Raw genomic sequence first — 13124 nt, 5'->3', positions numbered from 1 at the left:
TGGTTTACATTTTAGCAAAAGCTGTCCTTTACTTGCCATACATTGGTGCTGCTTTTTGCTGTCTTTATTACTATGCTTGAGATATCAATGGAAAATTAATGTGATTATTGTAATTTTTGCACCCTATAGACTCAGAGAACCTCTACAGATAGTCTGACAACATACTTAAAAAAAAAATTTGGAAATATCCAAACTTCTCTTTTGCTTCCCAGTGTTCCTGGGAAGAAAATAGCTGCTGTATAATGTGCTTTACCACATATCCAGCATAGTTCTGATGTGCTCCTGATTTACCTGCAGAGCTCTTTGCATCCTGATATTTAGCGAGGACAGAAATTTTATCTGACTTTCCATAAATGCTTTGGCGTATTCCCACCTTATTTCAGGAATATATGGCCCGTTCCTACCAGATGCAGGAATTCATTTTTGATCCCATTGGGGTTGTTCCCTGTTGGGCTGTAGTAGGTGTTGGCCTTCAATAGTTGTTTGGGTAAGGAAGCCTGTGTAGTGCAAGGTTCACTATCAGGAATGCAGAAAGTGAACTAGGGTCTGGGGGCTGATGGCTGCTGCTGACTCTTTCATTTCTTGTCTGAGGATCTAAACAGACTGAGCTGTGCCAAGAGTCCCTTGCAGATTACATTCCAAAATATATTATGGTCCAAAGTCTGCAGGTTGCTTTCATACTGTTCTGACAGTTTACTGATGTAGTCACACCTGCTCTTACCTCAGGGGGAGATGAAAGACTGTTAGGAAAGGCTGTCAGTCCTTCTAGCTGGTTGGTCTTTTGGCCATTTGGGAAGGGAACAGTTTACAAGAAGACTAGCTCCTCTTCATTTGCATGTAGGGTAAACCCCTGCCTCCTCTCCATCTGTTTCTTTTACCATTTTGTGCATTCCTACAGCATAACTTAACTAAACACCATCCTGCTGGTAAAATTATATTATGTCATTTTCACTCAGTGGGAATTGTCAACACCAGTAAGATGCTTCATTAAGTAGAAAACATGAGATGATCTACTAACCCGTTCTCAATCAGTCATCATTTTACACAGCTGCTGGGAGCCCTTTTTCTTTTTTGAATAGCCTGGTTTGAAGTTCTCTAAATTTGGCATACTTTTTAAAAGCTTTCATTGTAAAATTTGTGTTCTTTACATCTCTTAGCTTTTGCCCAAAGCTTTCACTGGAATTAATTCATGCTTACATAGAGGATCTCCTGAAGAATCACCTATAACCTTTTCACTTTGGTTCTTATGACAAGAAGCACCCTTACCAGTCAATGCCAGTAACTACCCTAATATCCTGAGCAATATGTGATAATACCAGCATGCTCATGCATGTGAGTGGGAAAGGGACAGACTTTTCAAGTAGAAAGGGAAGTGTCCCTACCTTAGTTCTTAGATCCAAAAGGATGAAGGGCACTGGTGTAGAAGTACTCTGTTGCTGTTACATCTGTACTAAAAATAGAATACCTTGGAGGTCACAGATTGCTGTGATATTTTGATTTTTGATTGTTTCTAATGAGAAGCCAAAACAGTTTTAAGAGTCATTGGAAGTTTGTCATATATTTTAAACTGTTTTGAGTCTGGCTATAATGCTTTAAAAGTAGAAGTTAGGATGGAGAAAGATTTAGGTTGTGATAAGAATTGGGAATTTTAGTTTCATAAAATTCTTTCAAAGTTGCATTCTCAGTGTTTGTAAACATATATACGAAGCTAACAGGCAAATCAATATGGACAGATAGAATTCATATATTTAATGCCATGAACAGATATTACCTTCACTCATGTCATTGATGGCTTATTTAGAAGCTCAAATGCTGACAATCAGAGTTCAATATTTTGGAAATTATTCACTGTTTCTTTTCTTATGCTTGTTCAAAGATTTTTTTTTTTAATTTTAAAAGTAGTCAGAGACATTTACAAATACTTTGAGAAGCTTCACAAAAAGCTTAGGTATGCTAAGTCTAGTGTCTAGTTCTTATCATGCATTAGAACAATGGCCTAATTTAATATGACAAAATAGACACTTTTAATGAGGTATGTCCTCAGTTCACCTCATTTATCACCATGAAGTTTAGAAGTTACAGTGCACTCTAATTAAAGGTGAAGCCAGTAGCTTGACACTTTCCAGAAGATGACCCTTTTTCAGTTTCCTGTACTCTTGCCAAAGTATTTAGGCTGAAATGTTCTGTGTTGAATAGTTGCCTGAGAAGCATTTCATCTTATTTATTCTGAACTACAGAGACTGTCCAGCCATTTCCAAGAGGGAGATTAATTTGCAACCATTTTATGGGGAAACTTGAAGCCTCTCTGCTCAAAGTGAAGAGCTTGAAATTTGACTATAATGTTGCTCCTTGTTTATGAAGGATATTCTTTTTTGTCCTATACAGAGGAGGAAAAAGGAAAGGAAGGAAACTAATTTCAGGATGCAGTTCAGGAGTTATATTCTTTGTAGAGACAGTGCATCTTGGAGGTGTTGTAGCTCAGGGCTGTTGAGTCTGGTCAGGGCTTTCCCTCATCCTCAGCAGGCTGCTCCACTGCTAGGTCCCCAGCATTCCAACATCAGCTGTGCCGATTCCTGCCCAGGGAGAGGTCCATCCTCATTGTGTTCAACTCACAGAACACAAGAGAGGATGGTTGGGCTGGAGAGAAGAGTAAAGAAGCACAAAAACTACACCATCTTTAGGCCTGGAAGCCAAGAGCAAGCTCAAGCACAACATACTCAGGTGAGGGGCGTTCACATTGCCCAGCTATAGGATTTCATGGTTTAATGTGCTGTGACCAGATTGCTCTGACAGCTAGGTAGTCTAAGCTAAGTTGTTTTTTTTTTACAAATCTCATTGCAAATGGAGCAGGGGCTAAAAACTGTGGGGGGAAAAAAAAAAAAAAAAAAAAGTTTTCATGTAGGATTTCTGTCAGTTAGGAATAGAGAAGAATGATTAGGCAAGAAAGGGATTCTTATAGAAGTGAAGTTGTATCTTAAGTAAGAGCATTGCAGTGGTACAAGAGAGTGTTAAGGTTAAGAAACTTGAATTCAGCCCTACAAGACTCAATACTTCATATCACAGAGTTTGGAGTAGTTCTCAGTGATGGTACAAAATGTTGAGCACTCTGAAGAATTAGGCTCTCTAATTGCTGTTTCAGATCCAACTATTATTCATATCCTACACCAAACATGCGCTCTGTGACATATAGCATTACTCAGATGTACCTTTTAGAACTGTCCTCCAGCTTTTGTTATTCACACAGAGCTGTTCAGTACCAAGTACAGTGGCTTAAAATGAAACTTCTTTTTCACTAACAGAACCTCATTACTTTGTTTCACAAACATGCTGCAGTGAAGTAATTTCTTGCAGTGTTAAAATTAAAACTATGAGCCATCTTGGGACAATAAATACAAAAGCATTCTTCCTGTGACCTTTAAGCATACAAGTTGCCTCAGAGAAGGTTGCTATAGTGAGACTTAGGTCTAATCAACATGGTATTTTCATTTTTGTTGGGCTTATTTTGTGCAAATATTTCTGTTTAATTGGTTGGAAATATATTCATATTCAACTGGACAGATTCAAGTAAATCACAAGAAACTGGCTGAAACTCCTGAACAACTCAGCAAAACAGTGTATATGCAGACCTGATTGAAGTGTGGAACCACGCTGTATATACAGGAGTACCTCAACAAAAGTTAGTGGATGGGTCTAAAGCCCACTCTAGTAAATGTTTGCTTATGTTTGCAGAATACTGGTGTAACTTGCTACAAAACGTTACATAATGTCAGCAGAAAATTGTTCTAGTAATATTACTACTAGATATTTGTTGAGATTCATTAACATGTCAGCTGTGCTTGTTGTTCTTCTCAGACATGCAGTGTGACCTGGTGCCATTCACTGCATTAGCATGAATACGAGCATAGTGATAACATCTTATATAAAGGCAGCCAAAACCAACACCATCTTCATATTTCCTGAAGATATTCATTGTCAGCATATTAAGACTTTGGCAAAGTTGGAGGTAGCCCTCATTGGCACAGTAACTGCTGATTCATTAAATGCTTAGCCTGTGACACCCAGAGAATTTGTTTAAAGTTAGAAGTGATGCACTGATTATTTGGTTATTTGTCAGAGAAATGTGTCTGTTTGAAATAATAGTCCTACTAGTGAATTATTTTGCTCAACGCCAGCTTTTGGCTTAAATAAAACAAAGATGTCATATCTTCAGAGCAAGTATTTTGGTAATGCTATATCAGATTGAAATTTGGCATGTACCTTCTGACATTCAGCCTGTTTGACAGTGCAAAATAAAAGTAGCATTATCTGGCCCGTATATAATAAGCATCACCAGAGGAAAGTGTTTTTACCTATAAGAAAATAATAGTCCTGAATCTAGCATATGAAACACAGGAGTAATTAGATGTGCCTTTGGTATAAAAGTTTGAATCACTTTGTTCCTGTGGGAATGTATTTGTGAACGCAACAGTGCAGCATGGCAATAGCAAATAACAGCAAGGAAAGGGGTATTAATTATTTGACTCTTATCACCATTAACCCAGGTAGCTTGAATAAATTCTTGATAGCTTGTATAATATTATAGGGCCTTTTCTTCAAATAGTAGCTATAGCTGAATGATATTGGTTAATTGATGGTTGGACCAGATGATCTTGAAGGTCTATTCCAACCCTAATGATTCTGTGTTTCTATGATAATGTGTGCACATCAGGAGAAGAGAGGAATAAAAGAAATGCTCTCTTCATTCTCCTTCTCCCCTCCAGTGCAGATTTAGTAGCTGTGGATGTAAGACTGTCTGTTCTTTGTCATCACTGGTTCAACTGAAATGACAGATCAAGGGCCTCTTGTCACATCTGCTGTAGCTACATCCTTAGGTCAGGAACCCAGCATCACTGGGAGTAAGGCTGCCAGAAACCATGATTTCTGGTCTTCTGCAGCCTTATCATATATTTCTGATCGGATAGCTATTTTCCTAATCTCAAGTATGGCTAGACAGTGAGTTTTGCCTCCATCTCTTTCCTCTTGGCTTCTCCCCAAAAGCAGATGATAACAATATAGCAGAAAATAGATATTTGCTGATACTCTGCTTTTTCCAGACTGTATTGTACGCATTGTAATTGTTATTACTGTTGTCATGGCTATCAGAGTATGATATTCTGCCGTTCTACTTTTGCCACTTTTAAGCTAGGGTACAGCAGTTATACCAAAACATAAAATTATGTCACATTTATTCCTCTGCAGTGGCTGTGATGGGCTGGTGGTCTTTGCCTTTATCATTAAAGCCCTCTTGGTCAAACCCTGGATGTCCAACAAACCATCTCCTGGGCTGTGAATGTTAAGTTCAGGCCTGAGCTCCCTACAGCTTTGGTACCCATTCAGTCTTCTACCTCTTGGATAGTAAATTGGCAATGAGATAATCCATTGTGGGCATGGAAATGTTAAACAGGATATTTACAGAGGGAACAAAGTGGGTTGCCTGCAATCTGTTATTGTTGCCCAAAGGCTAGAGAGGGTAGGGATCTTTGAACTACAGTGAAAGTTGCTGCAACGTTTATAGGAAATAATCTATCACTGGAATGAACTCTACCTATCATATTCAAAAATCCTGAACTCTACCTATCATATTCAAAAATCTTATTCAGGATTTTTGCAAGTTACATCATGTGCTGCTCTGTGTTCACATTGTTTTGTGTTCTGTGATATAAATACCCAATACCATATAGTTTTAAAAATAAAGCTAAAACCCTAACCAAAACAATACTAAAAAGCACCCTCCCACAAAATAAGGCACAATACATGGAAGAGGCTATTGGAAAACATTATTCCAGTTGTTTGATATATTGTAGAGGGTAGAAACATAGAATCATTTAGTTTGGAAAAGATCTCTAAAGGAGGCTGACTCAACTTTTTCCCTCGGCAACCCCTTCCAATGCCTTACAACCCTTACAGTGAACATTTTTTTCATAATATCCAACCTAAACCTCCCCTGGTGCAACTTGAGGCCATTTCCTCTAGTTCTATCATTTGTTGCTTGGGAGAAGAGTCTGCTTCCACCCTGCTACAACATCCTTTGAGGTAGTTGGAGAGAGAGAAGGTCTCCCCTAAGCCTCCTTTTCTGTAGGCTAAATAGTCCCATTTCCATCAACTGTTCCTCATAAGACTTGTTCTCCAGGCTCTTCACCAGCTTTGCTGCCCTTTTCAGGACATGTTCCAGCACATTGATGCTGAGTACAGAGGGACAATCACTTCTTTAGTCCTGCAGGCCATGTTATACAATGCAGGATGCTGTTAGCCTTCTGGCCACCTGAGCACACATCTGGCTCTCATTTGTCCAGGTGCCACTCTTCAATGAGGAGCGCAGTGTAAGAATTCACATACAGTTTGCTTAGTTACTCCATAAATAAAAATCATTGTGTTCATTTCGAAAAATCATGTAACACCTTTCTAAGAAGTCACAGAAGTTCTTTGTAGAGTGAAGTATCAGTCTTTCTCGCAGCAGATGATTTGGTAAACATTGAAAACTAAATTCATGGCTAATATAAAAAAGTACAGTTCACCGTAGTCTTCATCAGATCTAAATCAACACAATTTCATGGCATATAAGCTGCGGACATTTCTATATGTAATGGTATGAACTGTTACACCTTTTTTGGTTTTGAGCAGATACCAGATTTCAAGCTTTTGGCTGCTGTTGGAAATTTGAGAAAAAAATAATGCATTTCATTTTACTTTGACTGTGAGCTCCAGCTGGTAAACTCTGCTATGGATAATTGTTTCATTTTATATATTTGTTTCATTTCTACAGGCCACTTGCTTGGTCTCTCCCACGATGACTCCAAATTTTGTGAGGAAAACTTTGGCTCCATGGAAGATAAGCGCCTAATGTCCTCCATTCTGACTAGCATTGATGCTTCCAAACCCTGGTCCAAATGCACTTCAGCAACTATAACAGAGTTTTTTGATGATGGTCATGGTATGTATCTTTTGCTTCACACACTTTGCATCAGTTACATGTCAGTTTTTGCTGCAATCCATTTTTGCAATAAGAACACTTTATGCCAGATTTTTCTTTCCTTGCTCATCTTTAGAACTATCTTGGAAGTGCTTGCAAAACAAGGCGAAAGTCTAAAAGACTGTCAGGGTCTCACCCCGACTTTGCATGGTTCAAATGCACAAGAAAAGAACAGAGTTGATGGAGCATGTGCTGGCAGTAACTTGTTTTGAAACAGAGTGTGTTTTTTTTCTTTTTTAAACATGAAATTAGACTTTTCTTCCCTAAAATATCTAAAATATATTTTTTTCTAAAAATTTAAAATATAATCTAAAATATAATATAGTCTAAAAATATAATTTTGCCACATATAGGAGTTCAGAGAGTATTTTAAACAGAGGACACAAGCAAATTCCTCTTCCTCACAGCAATTGAGGTTACTATGATCTACATAGCATTGGACTATATGAGCAATGATAGATATGAGCAAAGGGTATATGTTCTTCTTACCATTTACAGCATTTATTATTACAATATTTATTATGTTTATGTAAAGGAGCCATAAGCAAGTATTAAGACTCTTCTATTCTGTACATGAGAAAAGTTTGCTTCTGCCCCAGCAGCTTACCCTCCAAGTCTTAGAAGTAATATTCGTTAAACATGTCATTTACCCTTTGGAGAATAAGTACAAAACTTTCATTTTTTCCACCAAGTAGTAATAATAGTCTGCACTCTTAAATGAATTTTAAAGTCTGCATTGTGCTTCCAAAGCAACTGCAGTTCTTAAACCGTTCAAATTCCAAAAAGCTGAGATAAAAATGACATAACTGAATGAATGGATCAAGTTGTTATAGTAACTGAAATACTTATGGATAAAAAGTATGGTAAGTCTGCTGAATGTAAAGTTTTTGCTTTTAAATATTGTGTTGGCTAATTTTAGTGCTCTCTGAAATATTTTCTCCTTTTTTCTCCTATCTGGAGAATGACTTCATTTTTTCTCTCCAGTTTTATTAGATCTATTAATCTGTGCTGTCCTATTTTATGGTCCATATTACTCTGGCATTGACTTAATATTACCAAGTTAGTTTCCACATGTGAAGAGATCTTTCCTTTTTGAGTTTAGGTACATTCATTGCCTTTCTTCTCACCTGGGAATTTTACAGTATGTGTTCACTGGGGTAAAAAAGGGACCTTCCTCACCACCCATGTATGACCATGTACAGAGTATAAAGATCTATGAATATATCTGTCTGTATGTATCTATATCTATCCTCTTCTGTTAATCTCCAATCCAAACTGAAATGTTGTATTCATTTTCTCCCTTTTTTTGTGATCTGGATTTTTCACCTTCCTATGCATCCAGCCAGCTACTTCCTCCAATAATAACAAAAAGAAAGAGCATTTCTACCATACATCTTACCTTTGGCTTGTTTGCACTGCAGAATGCTCAAAATTTGGACTTTTATCCATGGTCTGATCCTAGTCTGAACATGGAAATTAAGCAGGGCTGTAACAATTTGTCCTACAGGTCTAAAAATATGATTTTGCCATTTTTTTCAGCACAAGTCGGTAGGCGCTTTAAATCGTTAAGGGCTGCATTATGGTTTCCATGTTCAGCATGAGTGTTGCCTTCCTGCACAAGAAGTTTAGTAGTCCTCCATTGCTGACACTTTTCACAAAGTCATGTATTCTTTGCTGCACACAAAATGCTTAGGATCTGTCAGTTTGTTAACGGATGGGTTAGGGTATATTGCCCTTTCTGATACTCATGAGTAGTTACCACTCAGGCGTGTAGTCTCGAAGAGTTATCAATAGGACAAAATAACTCACAGAAAATGTGAACCTCCAGTCAGATCTATGAACTAATTTTGTTACTGATACTATTGCTACAATTTCAAAACTACAATTTTTAGGAAATCTGTTTTCTTGATAGATTAAGCCTTCAGAGACATTGTCTACATAACAGCTTTCCTTTTCTGTTGAAGTTTAACATTTTTAGCTATTTATTTTAAATCAAAGATTTGTCTTGGCAAAACACAAATACAATCTATGAAATAATGATGAAGGTCAATGATTTAAAGTGCAGTTTCTTCAAATTATTGTGCTGAGAGGACATGTATTGTTATAGGAATGGAACTGCTTCTGGTTTTATTTTCTTCCAGCCAGTGAATAAATCCATAGCTCTGTAATTCTCATTTGTAACACATACTGAGTATACCAAAAGCCACAGAATCCTAGTAGAGCATGACGCCACCTTTCAGACTGCTTTGGGCTGATAATAAAACAGAGCAAATGTGCCATATTTCCATGTTTGCTTCAGAATGAGCATACTTCTGCTTTTGGGGTTCTTAGTTTTTTTTCCTTAGCTGTGGCAGATGTACTTACTTATTACTTGTGTAGCTACCATGCTTTCTCTCCCTTTTTGTTTTAGATAAGGTGCTCTTTTGTAGTCTTCCCACTGAAAGGAGAAAATCCTTTCTCCTCTACTCGAGAATATCTCTCGAGTACTGCTAGCAGAGAACAAAAAAAATACCCATTCAGATGTACTTTTGAGGAGTGCTGCAGGCATAATGTTGTCAAAGAAGGCACAAAATATCAGTTACAACAGAATGATGAGAAAATGCAGATCTTCATATACCAGGCTTTCTTTTAAGATGCTTGTGAGTGGTTTTTGTATAGTCACAGGAAGTTTATGTGGAAAACACTGAGCAAGAAGAGACTCTTCCGTTCTTTAATGTGCAACATAAGCATTCTGCACAGTGCTTTCGATTTGAATGGGCATGAGCTTATGAAGTGTGCTTTGTGATAAACCAGGCATAGCAGTATTGGTGTGAGGAAATAAATATATGAAGTACTTCATCCACTGCTCCTTATGACTAAACAAAATGAAATGTGAATAAAGTCCAGAAACCTGGATCTTTGAGTGGTATTTTATTATAAACAAGTAGTCAATATTGTGTCAAAGCTTTAAGTTATCTATATAGATTTAAATACTCGCTCCATACCACTCTAACAGCAAACATCATCATAACTCTTGAATTTTGTGACATCCATTTGTCAAGAACTGAGATTCGTATTTTATATATTTGGAAAGTTGTATTGATAAGTAGATTCATCTTATAAAAAGTGTATATTTGCTATGTAGGTAGCTCCACCTAAAGCAGATTTTTAAGTTCCCATTGCATCATGAAGGGGAGTAATCAATAGCATAAGTGGTTTGATGTCATCAGTTGCATTAGTGGCCCTGAATTACACCACAGACTCGTTTGCCTGTACTAACTAGTAAAGCATATGACAGCTGACTGAATTGCAGACACCAGCATTACATACAGTTATGGTCAGCTAAGTAAATTTCAGTATAAATGTCTCACCCAAGGTCAACCAGGAGGGCTGGGGATGATCAATATGCTGATTCTCTGTCTCCCGAGGCCCACTCTGAGAACTTTAATCATCGTTGTCATCATATCACCATTTGTTTTACACTCATAAGATGACCCCAGACAGCAGTTTGACATTTAGAAAGAAAATGTTCAATTAGTGTCCAGAATACAGTGACATTTATTTCCATCTGCTTTTAGCCAACTCTTTCCTAAGATGATAATTGCGTTTATTGTCATGCCAGCCACTAGACTGTAGTATTATTGCTTGCAATTTATTGTGTTTTGTCAGAGTGCTTGGTGTTCTTTGTAACCTGAAAAAAAAAAAAATTAAAAAAAAATGAAAGGACTATTTCTAATTTAATTAATTTATATCCTGGTTATCTGCTTCCTGCACAAATTTTATTCTGCCTTCCAGGCTATATTGCACATAACACTGAGGAAAGAGAATGAGGTGTCTTGATTAATACTGTCATCAGTCAAGTATGTTGCTCTAGACCAAGGCACCCTAATGTTCTTTGATACTCAGGACAAAAAATGAGAGTAGTAGTACATACATGTTCTGTACATTATAATGTAGTGAATTGCTGTTCTTGCTTTTAAAAAATAGCACAACCGCAGGAATAAAAAAATCTGTGCTTCTTCACTTTTTACCATATCTTTAATATTTTATACTATAAAAGACTTTGAATGCTAGGATACTTTCAAATGCCTTTATCTCATGATGCTCCGTTCATCGGTTAGCATTGGCACACCTTGTCTCTATTTAAGAAGCTAGCATAATCCAGATGAAAGATAAGGCTAGAGTAAATCTGGGTCAGCAAAGGATAAATACAAAAAGTTTAACAAGATAGCTTTTTGGTAGTAAGCGATGATGTAGAAAGACTTTTTGGCTCATTTGGCTAATTGTCCTTAGCCTTAAGAGGGGACAAAAAAAAAAAAGCTACAGTGTATGTTCTAGAGGGAAAACAAAAGCCATTGAGTGATGGGGTATTTGATTTTCTTAAATTCACTGCTGTAGCTTGAAATTCAGTTCCAGTTAGTTTAAACAGTGAAGTTTTTCTAGATAGCCTTTTTTCATTCATGATCCAACCAAAGAATACTGGTGTATGTTGCAAAGTGATGTAAATTGTGTTAAGTTATTTTGGCCAAAGATAAGTGAAGCTTGCCCAGACCACATACCCCTTTCATGGGGTGTAAAAGAGATTATGCTGAATAAATAGTTCTGCATGTCAATAACTGAGTTTTTTCAATAGTAAAAAAAATAATAATAATAAAAAAAAAAATCTATTAGTAGCTTGTCTAGAACCTAAATGCAAATTCTCATTTTCAGTGTGCCAGACAAATTTTTACTTCTGCAGTATATTTCAACACACATATTCAATTCTGTATTTTATATTTATGCTATTTTTTCCTTGTCTGTTTTTTTTGTTTGTGTTTATTTGTTTTGTGCATGTTTGTATAAAATTGATAGCCCTCTTCAAACTAATTCCAGAAGCCACCAACTATCATTCTTTACAAGGGAAGCCCAGTCCAGATTTACCACCAACATTAGTTTCAATATGCAACTTCTGTTTTTCCTTTGATCTTTTTGTGGGGTTTTTTTGTTTGTTTGTTTGTTTTTGTTGGTGGTGGTGGTTGTATTTAAGTGCCTCATGAGCTAAATGTCTGTTCTTTGTGATTTTTCTGGCTTCTCTTTCTCAGTAGTACTGATGTTTTGGCTCAAAATTCAAATGGGAATTTTGTTTACTTTTCCATGAGTCTTGATCATTCCTTAAATCACATATTGATAGAGTGGAATGTATTCGGAGTCAATTCAAATAAAGGAAAACAGAATGAAGGAGCAAAGGACCTGAATAAAACCAATTTACACTCCTGGACTGGAAATAGCTTGACACCTGGTATACTCCTGGGAGACACAACAGTTGCAATATGACCTTGTACAAAACCTCAGAGACCTGTACAAAACCTCAGACACCTCAGAGAGTCTTTCCACTGACATCAGTGTCCTTTGACACTGTCATTCTCACTGTCATTATCAGTTCTCGTAATATGAATGACAGACTAGTAGCACTGCAGAGAAAACAAGGTAATGAGTAATAATAGATTGGATTGCTCTTTTAGGTAACTGTTTGCTGGACCAACCAAGAAAGCAGATCCTGGGCCCCGAGGAGCTTCCAGGGCAAACCTATGATGCCATTCGTCAGTGCAAATTGGCATTTGGATCCGAATACACGGTGTGTCCTGGTATGGATGTGTGCTCTCGCCTGTGGTGTGCAGTTGTTCGTCAAGGTCAGATGGTATGTCTGACTAAGAAGCTGCCTGCTGTGGAAGGGACACCATGTGGAAAAGGAAGGATATGCCTCCAGGGAAAATGTGTTGACAAAACGAAGAAAAAATACTACTCAGTAAGTTACCTGCTATGACCCTAGGGAATTTTAGAAGGAGTAACCCTCAAAGGCACTGATTTTTGTGGGAGGGAAAGGGACTTGACAAAAGTCAGATTGAAAGTTACTGTATATTTTAGCATGTAATTGGAGTGTTACTGGTAAGGGATGCAGGAAAAATGCTACTAAGTTTCAGGAAGTTTCATTCAGGAAGTTTTCTTCTTGAAGTACGGAAGCCTTCGATCATGGAAAACTGAGAACATCCTTTCAGACTAGAGGACTCACCCATTCAATAAGTCAGGTCTCAGGATGTGTGGAAAGATTCTCAAGGAACTATTCATAGCTTCCTGACTTCTTGGCAGTGGACTCTGA

At 37.3% G+C, this 13124-nt stretch overlaps 1 protein-coding gene across 2 annotated transcripts in view; it reads left to right on the top strand.

Moving 5' to 3' along the window:
* Positions 1-13124, top strand: part of ADAMTS5 (ADAM metallopeptidase with thrombospondin type 1 motif 5) — a 48516-nt gene that overhangs the window by 22113 nt on the left and 13279 nt on the right. For both annotated transcript variants that reach the window (XM_082780793.1, XM_082780792.1), the window contains exons 3-4: positions 6803-6970; positions 12490-12773. In XM_082780793.1, coding sequence (XP_082636919.1) covers positions 6803-6970; positions 12490-12773 — 452 coding nt within the window. The remainder of the gene's footprint in view (positions 1-6802; positions 6971-12489; positions 12774-13124) is intronic.

The sequence above is a fragment of the Aythya marila genome (assembly GCF_965140915.1).
Source record: "Aythya marila genome assembly, chromosome: 1".
Lineage (NCBI taxonomy): Eukaryota > Metazoa > Chordata > Aves > Anseriformes > Anatidae > Aythya > Aythya marila.
Note: the sequence above shows the minus strand (reverse complement) of the source record. Positions and strands in the feature narration are given on the sequence as shown.